The sequence below is a fragment of the Sciurus vulgaris genome (genome assembly GCF_902686455.1).
Source record: "Sciurus vulgaris genome assembly, chromosome: 13".
NCBI classification, from domain to species: domain Eukaryota; kingdom Metazoa; phylum Chordata; class Mammalia; order Rodentia; family Sciuridae; genus Sciurus; species Sciurus vulgaris.
Window position 1 is genome coordinate 98211679 of NC_136474.1, and position 21945 is coordinate 98233623.

The 21945-nt window shown below is 55.1% G+C and overlaps 1 protein-coding gene and 1 long non-coding RNA gene across 8 annotated transcripts in view; one reads left to right on the forward strand and one right to left on the reverse strand.

Annotated features, from left to right (window-relative positions):
- MBP (myelin basic protein) overlaps nucleotides 1–21945 on the reverse strand; it is a 79068-nt gene that overhangs the window by 2442 nt on the left and 54681 nt on the right. For 2 of the 6 annotated variants that reach the window (XM_079108263.1, XM_079108264.1), the window contains 4 exons: nucleotides 8706–8810; nucleotides 7367–7402; nucleotides 6992–7024; nucleotides 3687–3809 (listed from right to left, as the gene is read on the reverse strand). In XM_079108263.1, coding sequence (XP_078964389.1) covers nucleotides 3687–3809; nucleotides 6992–7024; nucleotides 7367–7402; nucleotides 8706–8810 — 297 coding nt within the window. The remainder of the gene's footprint in view (nucleotides 1–3686; nucleotides 3810–6991; nucleotides 7025–7366; nucleotides 7403–8705; nucleotides 8811–21945) is intronic. The other 4 variants (XM_079108265.1, XM_079108267.1, XM_079108268.1 and 1 more) reach the window with 2 other exon arrangements.
- LOC306642508 lies at nucleotides 9174–18889 on the forward strand. 2 transcript variants are annotated; one of them, XR_013758551.1, is made up of 4 exons: nucleotides 9174–10054; nucleotides 15672–17202; nucleotides 17907–18093; nucleotides 18568–18889. It is a non-coding gene; the product is annotated as an uncharacterized lncRNA (long non-coding RNA). The 2 variants fall into 2 exon arrangements; XR_013758552.1 differs by lacking the exon at nucleotides 18568–18889 and having other exon boundaries at nucleotides 17907–18537.

Sequence of the window (21945 nt, forward strand, 5' to 3'; positions counted from 1 at the left end):
ACTCCACAACGACCTCAGGAGTCGGCTTTGGCCCGCTGCCTGGAGACTTGGAGCAGCCATGCCGGGAGCCTTCGCTGCTCAGGCCCAGGCGTGTAGGAAAGAGATGGTGAGTGCCCGACCCCACCAGGCCTGCTGCCCGCAGCCTCCCCATCCGAGACTTCCGCGGTGACACTCTCCGCTCTGAGATGGCTCATCCCGCCGCCCAGGCCTGAGGCGCATTGGTGTCGCAGAATTTAATCACAGCTATAGGAACTGAAATCTACTTACATTTGATACATTAAAATCTCCCTTGAACTACATAGAAGTTTACTGATTTTTCACTGCTCTCAAAAAGAATTTGAGGAGCGCTTTAGAAAAGCACACATCTCACACTCTTGTGTCACCGGCACATAGGCATGGTAGACCCACAGGGACGCTCTGCTCTGGGTGGCCCCAACTGGCAGGAACCAAGGGGTCCCTGCACCTGTCCCTGAGAAGCAGGACCAGGTCTTCCAGGTGGAGCCTCGGGGCGGGTGGCGTCACCAGCCCCGAGTGTGCCCACCCCTTCTGCGCTGGTGGGCAGGAGCTGCCTGGGGCGACTGCTGTGCCCTTGGGTGTCCCCACGCCCTGTGACCTGGGGGTCTGGGGGCGAGCTGGGTGTTGAGAGGGTTCAGGAAGGGTGTCCTCTTGACTGGGCACCAAGGTCACTCCTGGGAGTGGCTGCCCGGCACCCTCTTATCACAACATCTGATAGCTGAGCAAAGCACATCAGAATGGCTGTCTTGCTTGAATGTTTGGGATGTCATTTTTTTTTACTTGATTCACCTCAGACTATATCGCAGGGACAAGGGCCAGTGCGGGTCCCTTGTCCAAGCTCCTAGATCTCAGCAGGGACACACAGAGAACCCCTGTTAGGCCAAGCTGCCGGCGCAAACCCAGCAGACGCACCAGGACAGCCGCACCAGGCTGCGCTCAGTTCTCGTGAACACCCCGGCTTCCCCACACTTGCCACGCCCGAGGACAGAGTGGAAAAGCTGCAGGTGGAAGAAGGACCCGGGAGCCAGTCAGACGGGCCCTGACACACAGGTGAGGACTGTGGAGCCCGTCGAGAGTGCCGTAGTTGGGAGCAAGAGCAGGGTGCTGCGCCTGTCCCTCCCGCCATCCCGACCTGGCCTGTTTCCAGAGAGTCCTGCGGGAATGCTAGTCTTTGACCAAGAAAGACAGAAGGAGGTATTCAAGGCCTGGCTTCCTCAGGGCACAGTGGCATCATGGGCTTAGCCTTCCTGCCATAACTGATGAGGTCTGTCTTCCTTCCTGCATGGCTTTGGGCTGGAGAAGTCCACGTGGAGGGCCTGTGGATAATCGTCATGGTGATTATTAAATACCAGCTCCTGCGATTGCCTCATTTGGCTTGAGAGTAAGAGAAATGGCAGCTCAGGCCGAATTCCCCACGGAGAAGTAAGTGGGACCATCGATTTAGACAACGCGCATTGTGACAGCGACAGGCCAGGTCAGCATGGGACCTGCCCCACAGCTGCCCCCAAGGTCCTTGATCTCACCCAGCCCCCAAAGGCACCCATGATGGAAGTGTCGCTGGAACCTCCACTCCGTGGCCATGCCCTGGCTGTGCAGCTGCACAGACCCCAAGGCCGCCTCCCACCATCCAGCCAGAGAACTCCAAATCCAGCCACCACTCTTGCTAGTCTCAGTCAGAAACTCTTGATTGTCATTTCAACATTAAAATTCAGTTCACACCTGTCGCTCGGTCCCTAGAGCCCCCTGGTGCCCCATTCGAGGTCACGATCAAGCCACATGGCACCTGCTGCCACCTCCTGCAAACCCTCTGAGGCCCTCTCCCGTCCTGCCCCTGCCCTGCTCAGGTCTCTGCTGTGGGGTCCTCTGTGGCACCCTGTTGGCACTGTGGCCCGCTCTCCAGCATGCTCCGTGCCTGTTTCCTGCCTGGCCAGGTCTCACTTGCTCTGCACACATTGGGCACCCCTACCGCCCACTCCTCTGCCTGGGCACTGTTTCAGCCTGCACTGCTCCCAAAGGCGTCCCGGCTCCCAGCCCCTCGGCTGATGCTTTTGATGAGCGTCCTACGGGGGTCACACCTGGCTGCCTCTCCCTGTCCACAGACGCACGCAGCCTGGTCCCAGCCCCTGGCCAGCTGGGGTGGCTCAAGACCAGCTCACCAGCCCCAGAAGCACAGGCCAGTGGTTCCTCCTGTGGCTGCTGTCTCAGGACAGTGGTTGTCTTGGGTTGTCCCTTTCCCCAGATCAGTGTCTGGCCTCCAGGCAGTTGAGACCCTGTTACTAGGACACTTCCATGCCCCAGGAGGCCCTCTGACCTTTTGTGTCTGGAGGGTGTGGATTTTACTGTGACTTCCCCAGGCCGTGGAAGGGCCTGGAGGGACAGAGGCCAGACGCAGCCTCTCCACACCTGAGGCCTGACCTGGAACTGAAGTGTGGCTGAGTGGCAGAGGCAGGGTCCCCGCAGGTCAGCTCCTCGTCTGGACTGGCAGAGGCCGAGGGCGGCCCTGGAGGAGGGGCAGTGAGGCTATCTCCCCGTCAGGGTGGGCAAGGCCAGCGCCTGCCCCGGAGGCAGCCTGACTGTCAGCCTGGGCCCTGGTACTGCCTGATGGTGTGGCGTCCAGGCCAGGGCTGTCCACATGCATCCTGCATGCAGGCCTCTGGGAACATGGAGTTACAGGGCAACTTGGGACTCAGCTCAGGACAAAGGCCTGGACTGGAGCGCAGTCCCACTGTCCCCCAGGAAGGACCCCACCCTCTAGGCTCTCTGACAGGGACCCCCACAGCCCAAGGAGAGAGCCCTGAGGGACGCTTCCCCAGGCCACAGCTGCCCTGTCTTCCCTCCCTCGAGGCCCGTGCAGCGGGTCTGCGCTCGGCCTGGGCTTTACTAGGCGGCACTCTGGGGGCACCTGACAGCTGCAGTCAGTGTCCACAGCGGAGCCACAGGCCCTCCAGCCACGTCGCCTGCGCTTTGCTGACTTTCACGACGGTGCTGAGTAGGATGTCACCCCTTTCGTGGATGAGGAGACCAAGTCTCAGAGGTCAGGGCCAGGGCCACAGGCTGAGGGACAGTGGGCTGGCATGAGCCCCTGGCCCCGTGGGCCCGGGGCCTGCTTCACCCCCTTCCTGGTGGGCTTTGGTCGTTTTTCCCCTGTGTGCTGAATCCTGCTCTTGCTCTGTGGCCCCCACCAGCCACTCCCAGGCACAGCTGTCCCCTGGCCCCAGCTGGGCCCTCAGTTGGGACCTGAGCTCAGCTGCCCTAGCGACATCCTGGCTCGGTGCTTGGCTCACAGGGAGGCCTCAGGAAAGCCTGTGTCTTGAACTGACGTGTAGCCTTCTAAGCAGGCTCACTCCAAAGCGATTCCCGGGATCCCAGGAGGCAAGGCAGAGGGCACTAGTCCACCCGGGCCTCTGCCCCGAGCTCTGGGAAGAGAGGGCAGTGGAGGCCCCCTGTGGTGGTGTTGGAGTGGCCGTGACCCTTTGGCCAAAGACAGTTACCTGTCTGTCTTTTCGCTGAGGCTCTTTCTGACCCCTGGCCTCTGTGCTGCGCCATGGTATGGCCTGGAGCCCCTCTCAGGGTCCAAGGAAGGGGCACTGTGAACACAGTGCCGAGCTTGAGGCCCCAGCCTCCCAGTGGAGAGGCCCCAGCGTTTCCCGAGGGAAGGAAGGTTACGTTACCAGCTTAAAGATTTTGGAAAGCGTGCCCTGGGCGTCGTGGGCCCCCTTGAATCCCTTGTGAGCCGATTTATAGTCGGAAGCTCTGCCTCCATAGCCAAATCCTGGCTTCTGCCCCTCGGCCCCCTGCAAGAAAAGACCAGAGCTCAGTGTCCACTCGCAGCTGCCACCAGGGCCCACCAGAGGAGGACCCATGCCACCAGGTGGAATCGGCGAGTCAGTGGGGAGCTGCAGGTCGGCCCGAGCTAAGAACAGGGGGGTGGGAGAGGTGCTGTCCCCAAGTCCATCAGACAGAGCTCTGGCCTGGCCTGCCTTGGGTCTGAGGCCCATGCACAGGATTTACAGACCAGAGCCACAGTGTGGCAGCTGCTTTCCTCCATACTAGGGGTCCTCCCGAGAAGATAGCAAGCACCCAGTGCAGGGGGGCAAGAGCCCCAGCCTACAGGGTGCAGTGGGAGGGCCCTGTGGCAGCTCCGCTGGGCGCAGACCTCAGGAAGAGAGCACACTGTCCCGTCCTAGGCTCCACTCTGACTGCTCCCACGGTCTGGACACTGTTCACACCTGCATGGGGTCTAGGCATTGGAGGATCGGGAGTCCTTGCACCGTGAAGTGCTGAGGTTCATCCCTTTTCCAGAGTGTGAAGACACACTCCCCAGTCTCTGGTGCAGAGGAACCTCTCCCAAGGAGTCAAGAGTCGGCTCTGCTCGCCATACTGTGGCCCAGGCGGGGGCTTGGTCAGCACCCTGGCTGCTGGCAGAGGGCAGGGAGGCAAGCTGCCCCCAGGCAAGCTGCACCTATCTCACTTCCTAGCTGAGTGACCTCAGGCCAGTGTTGAAACCTTTCTGAGCTTCAGTCTCCTCATCTATGCCAGGTTAGTAAAATTTCTTCCCCAGGTTCCTGCCATTACAGGGGTGATCATCAAGCAGAAGCGGACGGCCCCACCCTGGCCACCAAGGCCCCACAGCCTGCCTCTCACTTCAGGGAAGGGACGAGTTCCCAGGTGGGAAGTAGCTGTGGCAAGAGATCACTGAAGGTGTGAGCATAGTTGTGTTCCAGGACTGGGTTGCTTTCTGATCCACTGACGGCCAGACAAGGGCCCGCGGCCCAGTGAGTGCTGCAGGGAGCTTGGACGTGGGCATGCTGGCCGCCCAGGTGAGAGCCTGTGCCCACGGACGCACACTGGGAGTTTGGCCGTTGGCCGCACAGGCCTACTTCAGGGCAGGTTCAAGCTTTTGCCCCTTGCTTTGCCAACGAGAATGGAGTCCCTTCCTGGAGACTCTCAAGATCAGCCATCTCTGGACTCTGCCTGGAGCCCATGGCTTCAGGCTACTGTCCCTTCTCAAGTCGCGAAAGTGCCTCAGGGCAGGAAGGACCTGGGAACCCTTCGTTTGGGGGGCCTGGAGGATGGGATCCAGAAGGTTCCAGGCTCTTCAAGGCCAGCTCATGGGTTTGGACAGCACTGAAGCTGGACCCAGGGTCCTCTCTTCAGGCGATTTCCCCCCTGCTGCTTCTCCAACACCTTTCCTTTAGCCTGCCTGCCGGAACTCCCGGGGCTACTCAGGCGACACTGTGGCCACATTATCAGGCGGGGTTGGGAACGGGACGGGCACAGCAGGTCCAAGCACCACATGCTGGAGGCAAGCCAGCTCTGACCTCGCACCCCTGAAGTTTCCACAGACACGCGGACTCCATGACGGCACACAGGGACGGGGCCAGTTAGGAGGTGCCGCGCTGAACGGACAGACGCCATTGAGCGAGGGAACCCAGCGAACGCTAACGCCTCTCTCTCTCCAGAAATAAAGGACTTCCGGGCACTGAGTCAGAGATCGGCCTTTGGGTTAGCAACCAGCTCGACGTTTCCTCTTTTCAAATTCTTGCTCACTCTCATCTTTGGGGAAGCTAGAATCTGTCAGGAAGCAGACAGCAGAGCGTAGCCCACACCAGCCAGGGGATGTTCCCCAGCTCCAGAAAACAGAGAAACTCCCCGACTCCAGCCGGGCCAACACCTCTGACCAGCTGGAAGAAAGGGGGCCGTCCCGCCGGCGTCGCCCCTCCAGTGTGCTTGGCGTGGCGCCTGCAGTGCGTGCCTAGAAAGGTAAGAGGCAGGTGAGGCAGAGCTACGGCGCGGTGAGTTCACTCTTCAACATCGTCTTCCTCTCCTGCTGGCACAGAAAATCAGAATTAATCAGCCAGGCGTGAGTCCTCGGCCCTCTCCCGCCTGAGAGCCGCCTGCTCTGCAGGCCGAGGCATCTGTGCACAGGTTCCAGCAAGGTCCCCGCTCTTCCTGTGGTGGGAGAGGAGCTGGCACCGGGGCGTCGAGAGCCTGCTGCTTTCTCTCAGCCACCCTTCCTTCCCTGCCACCCCTTGGGCTGTTTGAGTCTTTCTTCCTGTTCTTCCTCCTTGATGTGGTTAAAGACTCATTCGTTCATTGCTGTGATGCTTACTGACCGAGCGTACAGGTGGGCTTTCTGCTGGGTGGAGGGTCATTTGGTCCCCCAGACAGACACAGTCCCCCAACGGGTGGGTGGTTACTCCTTCATTTTATTCTGAAAATTATAATTTTCAAAGTAAGAACCAAATGTGTCTAATATGTGCTAGTAAGTGAAGTCAATAAGATCAGATAGGGTGGATTGGTAGGAATCTTAAGTTGTGTCAGACACGAAATTTACTACTTCCTGGAAACTGAACCAATGAACCCCTTTAAATCTTCATGGAAACTTTGCTCTTGGTATAAAAAAGTATAAAATTCCTAAGGAGTTTTTCCTGGATGACTTAATACGTAATTTTTAGTTTTCACTGAAACACACACACACAAAACCACAGAACCTCATAGGTTAGTGGGGTTATCATAAATTAAATGACTCGAATTAGCATCATTCAGCTTTCCTCCGCAGCATCATTTTGCTTAACAGATTTTCAACTTTTGGGATTAAAGGTCAACCACGGTTCCACATTTGACCTTCTGAGACTTTGTTCCCCACCAGCTGTTTTGGACGGAAATTGGAAACCCTCCAGCATGGTGCTGCCCTGGGGGAGCCCAGTCAGCTCTGCCAGGAGCCCTTCCGGAGAAGAGGTACCGGGCCTTCCAGTGCTGGGTCCCGGCACCGGAGAGCAGGGACTCACGGGCTGAGAGGGCAGACCTGCCTCACCCGCAGCCCCAGGAGAAAGCCACGTTAGCTGCTGCGTGCCAATCGGTCTGCACAGGAAGAAGAGGCGGGACTGTTAAGCAACTGAAAGAGAACGGAACACAAAGGCGGGCTGTGCAGCCCAGGAGGGAGAAGCCCAAGGGAGATGCCGGGGTCACCTACCCAGCTGAATCTGCTGAGGGACAGTCCTCTGCCCTGTGTGAGGAAGAGAAGGGAACAATGACATGGCAGTTGTGGGGAAGAACACTTTAATGAACGGGAAGCGTGGTCAGAGCGGCACAGCCCTGAGTGAGAACAGGGTCCAGCCCGAGCTCCCTCCCAGCAGAGGGTTGCGGTTCCCGCTCAGGGGAAGGGCGGGGGCCTCTGCTGGGCTTGTCTGCTTGGTGACAGGAGCCACACGCCCTGGACCTGCCCACTCCCACCGGGGAGCCCCATGGCCGAGGCTCTGGAGTGCCTGTGAATAGCCCTGCGCCCCACGCTGCTGCGGACCAGGCGGAGTTTCAGGGAAGCTCTACGGACGGAGCACCCAGCTCTTACCTTTCCTTGTGACGGAGGTGGCGTGCGAGGCGTCACCTGGAAGACACACAGGGAAGGGTGGGCTGTGGGAGCCGCCCTCCCTCCGGGCAGCCCCTCTCCCCAAGGGTGGACTAGCTCATGTCTACAGAGGGCGGCTCACACCTAGTGGGTCACCAGCCAGCCGCCTGCTGCCCCGTGCCCACTTGGATTCTCAGCTGAATGAGAAACACAGGAGCCGAGAGTCTACCAGTGCTCAGGCTGGGAAGGCCTCCCGGCTCTGGGGAGGGCGGGGTGAGGAGGCCTCCTGCTGGAGCCAGGGTCCTGTCCCTGTGACACTCACCACCACCCCCCGGTCGGGGAGGCTGCAGGCAAAGAACCCTGTGAGAGTTGGGGCTCAGCAGGGAAAGCCCCTGGCTGTGGCTCCTGAAGTTGCTCCCCAGAGTCTTGCCTTAAAGTGTCTGCTGCGCCAGGCTGTCACCATTGGAAGCCCACCATTTTGTACTTGATTCTATTTTTATTTATTTTTGAACTTTAGGCACTGGGTATTGAACCCAGGGGCACTTAACCACTGGGCATTTTTAATTTTCATTATTTATAATATACGATATTTAATATTTCTATTTTATTTTCAGTATCCCCAGTCTTTTTTATTATTATTATTTTTAATTCTGAGACAGGGTCTTGCTAAGTTGCTGAAACTGGCCTTGAACTTGCAATCCTCCTGCTTCGGCCTCCCAAGTCACTGGGATTACAGGTGTGCACCACCAGGCCCATTTCTTGTTTTTTAATGAACTTCATTTTGTAGAACAGTTTAAGATTTATGGAAAAATCGCGCAGAAATCGTTCATTTCCCATATACCTGTGGAGAGCTACCAAACGCTCTGCACAGTTTCTGCTATTGACATGGCAGATCTGTTACTGCTGAGGAACCAATACTGCTACATTACTACTATTAACTAAATACTTCAAGGTTTGTGGAGTAGCACATCCTGTGGCTTGGAGGAGCGTCTGTCCCCTGCCCTCCCCTCTGGAGCGGGCACCCCCCAGTGCTCCCTCTTCCGGCCTCTGTCTCCCTGACCCAGGCCACCACTGAGCCTGGTGCTGCTGCATGGTTCTTCAAAGTTTGGGCCTCGTCTCAAGAGAAGCGCGCTCCTCGGTAGAGCGCAGTTCTGTAAGGGGCCGTGTGGTTCAGAGGCGCTGTTTGGAACTTGGGATCCTGTGGCAAGTTCCTGCTGAGGCCTGAGAGGCTGAGGCCTGAGAGTCCGAGGCCAGCACACCCAGGAAAGCCACGCGCCAGCCGTGGGTGGACTCCCCAGCCTGTGATCCCCACGACCCCCACCTGGTCCTGCGCCTCACTTACGATGTTCTTGAAGAACTGGACTACGGGGTTTTCGTCTTGGGGCCGGCCGTGCTGCGACTTCTGGGGCAGGGAGCCGTAGTGGGCAGTCCTGGCCGCGTGCGAGTCCTGGAAGAGAGAGGACAGCGTTCAGAGGGTCCTGCCAGCGTCCAGTCCGCAGGAAAGTTGGACCTCTGCTCCTTTTGAATAGGATTTTTTTTTTTTTTTCTTTTTTTGACTAAGGACCTGTGATAGGAAGCCCGAGGCAGGTCTGGTGGTGAGGGCAGGGCGTTTGGTCCTGTGACCGACTGCGACTCACTGGGTGCAGGTCTCCAGCCTGACTTAGAGCCGGGCTCTCCTGAAGCCAGGAGCTGACTGAGCAGAAGTGCCAGTGATTTAAAGGCAAGGCCACCTAGAACAGGGGCAGGTGAAAATACTAGTTACCTCCAGGCTTCTGTCTGGATAAAGGAAAAAGCTTGGGAACGGCTCACAGCCAGAGAGACCCTCGCCAGCTTCGAGGCCGTTGGCAACACAGGCCAGCCTCTGTTTCCCAAAATGTCTCCTGCCACCATGGTACTGGGTCTGCCCAATTTGGGGAGACCACTTCCACATCTTGAGTAAGAAGGAAGTGAAGAGCAACTAGCTGCACGGGTGAGCGCCAGGCTGGGCTCACAACGAGCAGGGGCAGACTGCACAGGAGCCATGCACAGAGCCTCCCCCGGGCTCTCCAGCAGCCCACGCACGGACACATGGCATGCCAAGGCCTACCCCGGGGCCAGGGTCTTACCTGGCGGGTTTCCGTGGAAAAGCAGTTCACCTGCAGAGCCTTCAAAACAAGACTCTCAGAAAACCAAAGGAAGGACGTGGGAGAGTGCAAACTCAGCGTTGCTGATCTCTCCCTCTCCCTCAAGGCCACCTCCAGGCCCACTGGGACCTCTTCCAGTGCTGAGGGAAGCCTGCAGCTGTGGGGCAGGAGTTATGCAGGAAGGTCCTAGAGGCCGGAGGAGGTCTGGTTGGGCGCCTGGCCTTGCCCCAGATGGCGGAGAATTCTGCCAAAGCGAGTCGGGGAGCTGCGACTCACAGAGGTGCACCCCTGAATCTGGTTCCTCAGGGCATGTGTTGGGAGGATCCTTGTCCTTTAAGACAGTTTTGCCACTAAAATGTCTAAAGGTACATCTCTGGAGCTTACGATACCACATCTGCTGGGCTTGAGTCGACGGGCGATGATAGTCTTTAGAGGGACAAGGGACCTTGGCTGGAGTGCTGCCTTTCCAGGGCACAGACTAGCTAATACCTGTGATTAAGCCCGGACGTGGTTGTCATCCACGCCTGTGCCTTGATGCTTTTCTTGATCTGCTGCCCTGTTTGCAGAGGTGACAGTTTTCCTCGACATATTTCTTGATGTCGTGCTACCCACCGCCACCATTGGCATGGAAACAAAGCTCCCTACTTCACCCTTCAGGGGGCCCCAAGTGCCCTGCAGGCTGAGCCTGAGTCACTGACTCCTAACTGATTTCTCCTCCTGACTCTCTCCCCACCAGCCATGCTTCACCTGTGGGCAGCGGCTTTCTGGAGCATGTGTAGGGCCAGGCCCTTCCCTCACACAGGTCCAGTGGCCTGCTCAGGGTGAGCTCCATCCACAGCCTTTACAAAAGGCTCTCCCCTCTCCTCGCCTGCACCTACCCAGCCACCTCTTCCCAGGAGGACGCCCCGGCCGAGCCTCTCTGTTCACACAGGCAGAGAGGAAGAGGGAGCCCTCACCTAGGTCCCCCAGGCCCAGAGCCCACGCCCCCCGCTGCGGGCCTTGCTGCAGCTCTCTGGCTGGCCCGGCACAGGACTTCTCCCTCACCTCTGCTCCAGGGTCGCAGAGCACTGCGAGGGTACCTGTGATCTGTCTGCCCCCAGGAGTGGAGCACTCTCGTTGTCCCTGAGACCTTGTGCTGGACCCACTTACTCCTGACCAACCACCAGGGTGGGGTGGACCACGCTCTGCAAACACAGCAGGAGCAAAGCACTCAGGCCTGCCGAGGGTTTGGGGACCAGTGAGTGAGTGAAAGAACCATCCAGGACTGTTCCTGGATCTCCCAAGAGTTGAACCCTGAGAGGCCACTCGACTGTGCTTCCTTCTCTGGAGCTTCTTGCTGTTCAGCATCCCTGTTTTTGGCTGTCCTGTCTGCCTTTCACAGCACAGGGAAGGCATGCAACCTGTGCTGTCCACCGTGTGCAATTCCACCTCTGCCAGGCCTGACATTTACCAAGGCTTTGTTCACTTTCTAGCTTCCGTAGGGAGACTTGCTTGTCCTTCTCAGAGGCAGATGCTGTGGGCCTTTGAACCTGATGATGTCACCACAGGGCAGAAGAACATGTTGACACCAGGTTCTTAGTCCAAGAACTGTGCCTCTGGTTCTCCTGGGTTGTCTGTCTCCTACCAGGGCTGGGCTTGCTGACCAGCTGAGGTCAGCCCACAACCAGTATTGCAATCCTTCCTCCAACGGGTGCAGAATGAAGAGTCAAAACGACGGAGCCAGGAGACTGTTGAAATGGTTGCTCAAGAGAAGCACCTGCAGGTGTCTAATCTGTCTACTAGGTGAAGTTACAACTGCTTAGATCCTATCCTGTGGCCTGAGATTGTTGCTAACACAGCCCTGAATCAGCTCAAGCTGACTCTGCCTTGGTGTCTCATACCATGTCTACCTGCTGGTGTCAGAGCTGGAGTCCACCTTTAAGTCCCTCACCTTGTGATAACACTGGGAAAATGCCCTGAAGCTGTGTGGAGGCCCAGCCACCTTGTGTAGCTGCCATCTTGTCAAAACTTGTTCACGTTGTGAGGGATTTAATGAAGAATTATGTAGACAATGTGATATGGGTGCATCCCCACTTTGAAAAATAATTACAATTTTTGAAAATTATATTAATTATGAACATGTCATCAAACTTCGGGGGGAAAAGCAATTTAAATATTTTAAGGAGCTCCTGAAGTTGGTAGGTTTCATGTTAGCTCTTGGAGATATGAAATCAGGCATCAGAATTGTTCATAAAAAAGGAAATTGGTATAGTGATAACTCTCAGTACCCAATTAAGTATGCAATAAGCAACAACTATTTAATCAACACATATACTGTTTAGATCACTTTTAAATAGTGAACACAAACAATAAATCCATGTGATAGGAATCACACAAACTTTTGTTATATATGCATTGAAGAGTGTCTGAACTACTTTGACTTGGGCTTTGGGTCTAGATTGTCAGTTACACAGATAATTTGAGGGTAGTGATGCTGCTATAATTGTATTGTTACACTGCTGTGGTAGTGGCTTTTCACTAAAAAACAAGAACATTTTGACAATCATAGTTTTATATACTACCAATGAAGAGTTAAGCAACATTTTTATAGATTTTTATAAACAGTACTGCATACAATAATGGAGAGGAAACAAAATATTAGGTAGAATTCTAAAAAAAGCTGTGCTGTCTCTTTATGATAGAAGCTAGAAGTCAAATAAGACTTAATTGGAGAAATGTACCAGGTTCATGGATTGGAAGACTCAACACAGTAAAGAAGTCAACTATTCCCCAGATGATCTACATATCTATTGCAATTGCTAGCAGGATTTTGATTACAGACAAACTGATTTTAAAACTGTATTAAAATGTAAAGGAACCAAAATGGTTGAACAAATGTGAAAAAGAAGAAAAAGTTAGAGAATCACAGTATTTAAGATTTACTATTTAGCAATAGTAATCGAGGCAGAGTGGTCCTGGAGGAGAGACAGACACAGAGACCACCAGAGCAGAGCCCAGAGGATAACCTCACAGATGCACCAGATGGATTTTTGACAAAGGTTCAAACACAATTCAAGAAGAAAAGAAGTCTTTTCAACAAATGGTATTGGAACAATTAAATATCCTTATGCAAAACCCAAAACCCCAAACCGAACCAAAGAACCCCTTAATGCAAATCCACACCTATACAAGTTAACTTAGAGATGGATCATGCATCTCTATTTACAATGTTAAACTCTGCAGTTTTAAAAGGAAAGAAAAGAGTCACGATCTGGGGGGTGGCAGGAAGCCAGACCCGACAGCAAAAGCTGATCCATACAGGGTAGAAGGGATATCTGGGCTTTATCAAAGCCTGTAACTTTTTGTCCTGCTGGAAACAGGGTTCAGAGAATGAAAAGGCAGGCTACAGACTGGAAGAAAATACTTATGACTCCCTGTAAAACAAAGGACTCAAAACCAAAATATGTGAAACGCTCTCAAAACTCAACAGGAAAAAAAATTTGAATAGATGTTTCACCAAAGGGGGTGACGTAAGCACATCGGCCGACAGGAAGAGGAGCGCCAGAGGCAGGAGGGACATCGCCGTGTGCCTGTTGGAACAGTGAATGGGCACGACACTGCTGATGGCCAGTGGGTGAGGGTGTGGGCACCTGGACTGGCATGCATTGCTGTGAGCTGCAAACTGCATGCTGCAAACTGACAAGTCACTCTGGAAGACAATTTGGCATTTTCTTATACAGTTACCCATCTGCTTCCGTGTGGCTAGCAATTTCATTTCCTACTTTGATGAATAGAAGAGATGATGTATTTTTGGAAATATTTTTGTGATGAATATATTGGTCACAAAACTTTGAAAGAAAAATAATTCAAATCTTAAATAAAAACTTATGTTCACACAGAAACCTGTGCATGAATGTTTATAGTAGTTCAACTTGCCGTCAGTAAAAACCACAAGCAAATGTTCTTCAGTGGGTGTAGGATAAGGGCACGATGGTATGTCCACGCAGTGGAATGCTACTCAACAGTGAGAGGGTGTGAGCAGGTCCTGGGTGCACGCAGTGACTCCAAGGCAGGTGGAGGGAGAGAAGCCATTCCAGAGGGATTCACACTGCACGAGCCTATTTTGTGACATTCTTGCAGAGACTGAGACCCAAGCTGGATTTGGCAGAGTTTAGGTTATGGGAGGAGGGTGTGGTCTGACTGCCAAAGAAAAGCAGAAGGCAGGTTTTAGGGGTGACAGTACCTTATGCTGGTATCAGCTACCCAAATTTCCACAACTGCTAGAATTTATAGAACTGTACACAAAACGAGTCCATTTTACTGCACGTTAGTTTATAAAATAAGAGCGAATGAGGCCGTCATCGTGGCCTGCCACGTACCTCACAACTGCACGCATAGAGGCCCACGCCGCTGTGGAGCCCGCCGACCTCCACACAGGAGGCGGAGTCTGTCTGCCGGCCCCACCTCTGCGGGGGCTCTTCCTGCAATGCTGCCCTAGCTTAGGATCCCCCCACGTCGCTGCTCTCCAACTCACGTGGCAGCCTTCGGCCACGTCACCTGTCTGACAGGACTGTCCTTTGCTATGGCGCTTCACTCAGCAGCTAGTCTTAATCTTTCAGAGGAGAAGGGCAACTCTTCTGGGTGATCTCTGAAGCGCCGGGCAGTTTGACTCCCTTGGTGGAGCTCAGCAACTACAACGTGGACAGAGGACAAAACCACATAGCCCTTCATGTCCTCTGCAGGAGGGCACAACCTGGGGCTGGTATGGGCAGCCGAGAGGGGCTGCGTGCTGTGCCGAGGCCTTGGCCTCCCTCGTGCCAGGCAAGGCTCCTGGGAGGATTCTCAGCTCTGGACCTCACCGAGGCCGCGCAGGAGGAGCAGCTGGGGACAATGAAGCTCTGGGACGTTTGTCTCTGGCATCTTCTGCATCCCTGCCCCTGACCTTCGTCCTGTTTCCGGGGTGCCAGACTTTGTGTTGCACACAGGAAGAGCCAGGAACAAATCTGGGTGGTCACTGGGGTGGTGCTGGTGTGGGCCCGTGGCCCGGGGGCTGTATCTGAGCCACATGTCGACCCTGTTTTATTGGCAAAACATATGTATCGTAGAGCCTGCCCTCCCAGCCGCTCTGTAGTGTGCCCCACGGTGGCACTGAGCACTCTGGTGACCAGCCACCTCCAGAGCTTCCTCGGCTGCCCAACTCACTGTCCCCTCCAGCGAGACGGCCTCTCTGGGGAGCCACAGCGCTGCTCGGCCTCCCTCTGTGAGCGCCATGCTCCAGGCCCGTGGGAGGGGAATCGCGCCCGCAGGTCCGCATGTGGCTTCCTGGCTCAGCATCGTGCCTCGCGGAGGCTCCCATGCTGCAGCGTGTGCCCTCCTCCGCAAGGCTGGCGTCCGGCTGCTCTCACCTTGGGGAATGGACGCCGCCCAGCTATGCTGATCTGATCTGGCCATGGCATCCTGCTGTCCTTGGACACCCCTGACAGGAGACACGCCCGACTCCCTGCTCTCCTTCCCTCACCAGCCTGGAGCAAACCTCCATTCTCTGAAAAAATACCAGCACGCAGCTCAGGGAGCAGCCGTGGCAAAGCCAAGGAGCCTGGCCAAGCGTGCAGTTCATGGACAGCTCAGGGGCGGCCAGGTTGAGAAGGGGGTCCTCTGTCTGGCCTCCCTCTGGTCATGGCCTGTTCAACATCCCTGTCGGCCTCTGCTAGGCCATGGGCAGTGGGCAGAGGCTTGTGTCCCTGGCAGTCGACTACCTGGGCTTTGCACACGGGCCCTCAGCCCATTCCTGGCTGGCCCGAATCACCTAGGTCCACACAGAAGCTGCTCAGTCCAATTCCAGCGACATGCTGGGTCCATGGGGTCTCCCAAAGCACAGGTGGTATGGAAGTGGAAGGCGTCGGGTTTCTTGGAGTGCTTGGTTTCTGTTAGAGTTTGTGGGGAGCAGGTACTTATCACGCCTCACTGCAGACAAGGTGATCCATCCTGGGCCAAGAGAAAGTGGGGTGCCTGCTGGCCCCAACAGAAATAAAGGGCTAGGGGTGCTGGGCAGGTTTCCAGAGGAGGGAGGTGAACCCCAGGCAGCTCCACAGTCCAGTGGGAGCTGCGCGCTGCTCGAAGCAGACAGCAGGGGCCCAGGGCGGGGCAGGGGAGGTGGCCCTGCTGGGGCAGTCACCTGACCTCGGTTTCTCCCCTTGGCCCTCTAGGAGTCAGTCGGAGCCTCTGCCCCAGCACACTGGGATGTGGGTCACCAGGGAGGAGGTCAGTTTCCTTTTAGGACACTTGTCGAGTAATTCTCTGAGGAAGTACTTCTTAACTACATCATCAAGCTGAACAAAAAGCCAGACTTGCTGGCGTTTCAGTCACTTGCTGGATCTGGTCTGCCTGTGCCTGGCTGGTTCAAGCCACTCGTCTTTGCAGGTGGTTGAAGTGTGCAGGAAGCAGGAGAAGGTCTGTTACCCATAAACAAGAAAGGGTCGAGGGCCAGGGCCACCAGCGGCACTGGAACCCAGCAGGCAGACAAGGGGCCTCCTGCCCCACCTCCTCTACGGCGAGTCCCGGCAGGGTCAGCAATGGAGCTGAGTGTCAGGGACACATGAAGGTTGGAAAAAGGTCTCATTTTAAAATGCGTTTTCTTCCAGTTTAGAAAAACAACACACACTCATATGTCCAATGAAGTCCACTCTCTGGAAATGGTGGCACCAGGGCGAGTCAGGTGGACACTTTGACAACCTCATTTTTAGGCTTGGATTTAGGCACAAACACAGACAGGTTTTCAAGTGGCTTTGAAAGTGGTCATGATGTGCACACTATTTTGTCAGCCTGGGTTTTCTTTTTGACGCAACAGTATTTTGGAGACCTCTTTCCATATCAATAGAGGTTTGCATCATGGTGAACGAAACAACAAAACCAAAAATCCCAACTTCTTAATGGTGAATAAAATAACACATCAAGTGCTTTAGAGACTGTGGGAGGGAGCCACAGCCTGAACATTTCATTGATCTCTGGAATAAATGCTTTCTCCCCTGACCTGTTTTATAAAAAATTCTTCTCCCTCAAACTGTGACAATGCTGCTCACCAGCAGGGGGCGCTGGCAGATGGGGCGTCCTCAGCTTGCAGGTCCTCCATGGTCAGGAAGGGATTTTCCACAGTTTTCTGAGCTCTTTAAGGTCCGGGAGAGCTGGGAGTCTTACATTTGCAAGTCATATCAGAGGGTAAGCGTAAGTAGGAGGCCTCTGAGGTCCTCAGACTGGCAACCACTGGCTCCTTTGAACCTAGAGCCTGCTTTGTGCAAGGAGGGTGAAGACGTGTGCACCGCCTGCCTCAGATCTTGTTAAAGGAGACCAGCTGATGGAGAAAACGCAGCACCATGAAAATCAACAGGCCCAGGGTCCTGGTTAGGCGAGAGGAGGGTCTCCAGCCCTTCCTTTCAGTCTTGCTGTGAGTCTCTTGCTCCTGACCAACCGTGGACATCAGTGATGGGCTGCAGCAGCGCAGGGCCCTGGCCCCAGTCTCCTGCTGATTCTCTCCACTGACTCATCTGGCAGGAGAGGTGCTGGGCCTTCAGAGGCCCCTGTGAGCCCCCTGGACTAGAGCGCTGTCCCCGCTGACCCTCAGGCTCCCGTTTGCTTGCTGTGGTCTTCTGACGAAGGAGAGTCATCAGACACACAAGCCTGAACGACGTGCCGACAGACTGCTCAGCAGGAGGCTCCCGTTGGCTGCTCGTGGGCAAGCAGGTAGGAGTAGCTCACGGGAGCCCGTCATGGGACTCACTGCTGTCTGAGCACCCTGGCTTCTGGGCCCAGTCGTCTCCAGTCATCTCCACCGTGTCCCAGGGACAGTTCATGATCACCTGGCTGCACACCAGACACGTGTCACGTCACTGAAGAGGCTCTGGCCTCCACTTGGATCAGGAAGCTCATTTTGCTTCTGCACTTTCGGTCGACTCTCTTGTGTGTGAGCCGTTGGGAGCTGGTCCTTCAGGCGTCTGAGTGCCAGCAAGGGTGCCGTCCACCCCGCAGACCCTATGAGCCTGACCTTGGCCTTCTCCTGGAGGTCACCCATGGGGGGCTCCCTCACTCCAGGCTCTTCCCACCCAACCCCACTGAGGCTCCATACCGTAGGGACGGGCTGAGTGCTGGGAGTGTCCCTTCAGAAGCACCTAGTCCTCAGCGTAGGAGAGGGTCCATGCTGCCACTTTAGAATGGTGCTGAGAGAAGCGTCCCTCGAAGATGCCCTGAAAGCCACCTGCAGAGCCCAGAGACCACATAAAAACCGTGGCCATGTTCTCTCCATGTCTCCAACGGACTTGGTGTAGAGAAGGAGAAAAGAAAGTGGTCCTGGCTTTACACCTGGGCCTAAGCATGGCCTCCCTTACCTCCGTGCCTGCACGCCAGAACTGTGGCTCAGTCCTGCTCCCGGGCAACGCTTCACATTACAGATGCGGAAACTGAGGCGCAAACGCAACCAGGGATCTGCTGCCGAGTCTCCCAGTCCCCGGCGAGGCGCCATGCCACAGCTCTGCTCTTGGGGACTATGGGCGGATGGGACTGCAGGCTCATGGCACAAGCTGAAACTCAGCAACAGATGAAGAAATCCCCTGACTGGTCATATGACAAAAGGAAAAGGTGAGAAAAGAATGGAGTTTTAAAATTTGTGTGTGTGTGTGTGATTTATTTATTTTGTAGACTTACCTTGTAATAAGTTAAGAAGCTAGGAGCTAGAAATAAAAATGTGCTTACACTGGAGAAAAAGAAATTAACATCTACAGCTGCAGTCCATTAGACATGTTGGTTAACAGAGAGGCCACCAGAGGAGGGATAACACAGGAGACTCAACCAGCCTACTAGAAAACTAGTTCCTAATTAATTTACTAAACACTGAGCATTTGGTCAACAAATGCAGGCTTGGTTAATGAGACAAGATTTTTTAATTTCATCATCGTTTTAAGTGATTAAAACAAGGACCAGTGTCCTTTCCTGCTCCAAAGGAGAGGCTGTGCCTTGACACCAGTGGTTGTGCTGTGCGGACCATTCCGTCTGTCTGTCATGGGAAACCCACAGGGCAGAGAAGGTGCCCGGTACTGCTCCTTTATTCTGCAGGAGGGGGTCTCAGAACGCTGCTGCATCTGCATGCGTCACGGACAGCTCCGTCCTTGGGTGTTCTCCCTTGCTGTCCCCAGAGCGAGGAGTCAGAGAACTGGCGCTTGGCCTTTTGCCCTCTGGAGAAACCTTGGATTCTTCTGTGTTCTGGAGAAGCTGGGCCGCGGGGCTCGGCTGCTCATCTAAGAAGGCCTTGGGGACCACGGGAGGAGGCAAAGGCGTCCTTGTCTTCTGAGCAGCCGAGACGAGTTCTCAGGCTGTGAGGCTTGCAGCCAACAGCCTTCTTCTTGGGAAGGTGAAAATAGACCGAATGTGCGCCCCTGCAGCGTCCTTCCTCTCTGAGAGCCGAGAGGCGGCTGCTCTGCTGGAGGGAGAGCTGCCCTTCCGCGGGCCTCCCGTGTGTGGCTTCCGATATCCTTCCCGCCCTCCAACGCTTCCAGCCAGGGCCCGCCTTGAGGCCTTGCTGGGGAGGGGCCAGTGGGCAGGCCAGTGGCCAGCCCACCTGAGCCACTGGAAGGTCAGGGCCAGGCCATCGTGACGCTCCCGGGGCCACAGTGATCAGGCAGCTGACAGGCCAGCCCCCAACAAGCAGGTGTGCGCAGGTGGGGCGGAAGACCCCGCCCACCACAGTGTGAGACTCTTCCCACCTTTCTGCCTCCCACGTTCTCCAAGACCACGACACTCGGCCCTCCCCAGGACCCCACGGCTCATTCTTCACAGGTCTGGCTTTGGTTATACGCATTTTCCGGAAGATCTTATACCACTGGTCAAATCTGCTAGTGTGTCTCAGGAGAGAGTTGGATTTTTTTTTGCAAGACCCGTGCATTTTAAATCCTGCAATCCAGAAACTTTCTCTCTTGTCTGGGCCAGGTAGGCAGCTTTTCTTGTGATTTTGCCCTTTGCAGGGTAAAGAGTATGCCTGTTCCTGAGTCAGAGCCTCAGATCAGTCCCATCAGAGCTGTGGGCTCCAGTTTTGTGAAAGTGTGTGATATCAATCGCGAGCTCTCCTCCGTTACTGGAGGTCAGTCCGGCTCTTGGTTTAGGTGCAGTTTCAGGTGCCGGCGACGGTGCTGCCACGGATTTCCTGCTTAGGACACGGATGGAGGTCCACACGGGCACCCAGTGCTTCTGCATAGTGAGCACACACTGTCCAAAGCTGCCTCCTCTGAGCTCTCAGGGAGGAGTCTAGATGCCCGTTTCCAGCTATTCTGTCCTGACCAGTGGCTCCTCCAGAAGAGGAGTACCCAGGTGGACAAAGGGCCCTGTGGGGATGGAAAGCTCTGTGGTGTGGGCGCAGGAATCCTGACAGGGCTGTGACTCCCCCGGGGGCTCTCCCATCTCCTCTCTGATGTGGACCAGCAGCTGGATGGAGCTGGCTCCTGAGGGCATTTCGCTGAGGAGCTTCATGGGTACCTTCAATGGTGGTCATGCCCAGGAAGCAGAGCAGAGACTAGGGGTAAGAAAGCAATGTCTCCTCCCCTGCTCAGAAGTGCACAGATGCTGCTAGGAAGGGCCCCCGGCCTCTTCTGCAGGGGAGGCTCCCAGACACCTGTTTCCTGAACTTGGGGCACCCCAGGGCTGAAGGTGAAGGCTACACTGCTTCAGCTCTTCTGGAACATGGAGTTTCTGTGGCTTCCTCCCTGCTTCCTTCTAGAACTGCAGGGAAGCAGGGACTGGGTTTGGTCTTCATGCTGCCCGAGCATTAAGCAGCTTAGTCCCAAGAAAAACACGGAGTTTCCTGAAATCAAAAACCCCAGCAGGGAGCCTGGTGCTTAATGTAGCCGCCAACAGCATTGGAACCCATCTTTTCCTTGCCACGTGATCTCCAACTTTACAACAGGTGGGTCTTTCTTACTCTCCCGGATATTTGCAGAGACAGAGTGGGAGATGGATCTGTCTGTCTATCTATCTATCTATCTATCTATCTATCTATCTATCTATCTATCTATCTATCTATCTATCATCTATCTCTATCAATCTATCTACCTTTCTATCATCTATCTATATCTATCTATCTATCTATCTATCTATCTATCTATCTATCTATCTAATCTATCTATCTTTCTATCTATCATCTATCTCTCTCTATTGATCTCTCATCTGTCTGTCTTTCTATCCATCTTCTATCTGGAGAGGACACAGGGAAGGAAGTGTGTGCAGGGCCATCAGCTGGGTGTGGCTCCCCAGCACCCTTGAATCCTGACTGGCTTCCACCCAGTGGCTTGTGTCCTCGCAGGCCCACGTCCTTTGTGGTAGAATCCTGGGACGACAAGTGTACTTTGAAACTATTTAGTGCGATGCTGTTAAATCCACTCTACGTGCCACCTCTTTCTTGAACAAGAGAGAGTCCCTCTGTGCTGCAGAAGACACTCGAAACCATCAGAGATTCTTCCTGGGAGAGAGGAGCCAGGTTGGCCCCTACCCACATGGCAGCTCTGCAGAGCATATCTGGTGTGTGCTGGGCGTGCTCGGAGCTGCCTCCTGTGCTCCATGTGCTTCCGGCCCGGACGGCTCCCTCGGGCATCTCTGGCACACCTCAGTGTGCGGGAGGGGTGTGGGTGTCCTTGCACAGGTGCTGGGAGGGTCTTCTGCCCATCAGGAGAGCCCTGCCTGGTGAATCTCTTACCGCAGTCTTGCCTTGGGTTCAACTTAGACTCCCTGTTTCCTTCACTTCGTAGACATAAACAACACATGTGGTCTTCTAATATGCTCCCCTGCAGGACTGGGGACCAAACCCGGGCTCTCGTGCAAGCTAGGCAAGTGCTCTACCACTGAGCTATACCCACAGTCCTTAAAATTCTGTTTTGAGACAAGGTCCTGGTAAGCTGCCCAGACTGGCCTGGAAGTTTCGACCCTCCTACCTCAGCCTGCTCAGTTCCTGGGACTACAGATGTGTGCCACCATACTTGGTCTAATATTTCTTCATATGTTTTAATATGATTCTCGTGCATGTTCAGGAAAGTGACCCCGAGTCCTGACTGAAGGAATGGGGCACTGGCAGATGGGCAAACAGTGGGAGCCTTCTCTCGAGGCCTGAGACGCGCCCACGGGAGCCAGCATGCTGCAGCCACTCCCAGCGTGGTGGAGACGTGATGGAGTGCCAACCAGGTTCACAGACACTCGTGCAACCTCTGGAAGATGCCAGAGCAGGAGCGCTGCCTCCTTGTGGCTTTTAAAGGAGCAGAGTGGGCACTCTGCAAGTTCCTTGCTGTGCCCGCACTGCCATGTCTTGGGTTCTCGGCATCGCCCTCCCTGTGCACGGGGTCTGCTTTCTGAGGCCGCGTGTCTCAAGGGCAGGGGGATGGGGCGGGAGGTGTGGGCAGGCTGAGCCAGGTGCCTCAGTGGCCTCTTGGCCTCCAGCCTGGTTCTGTGCCCACC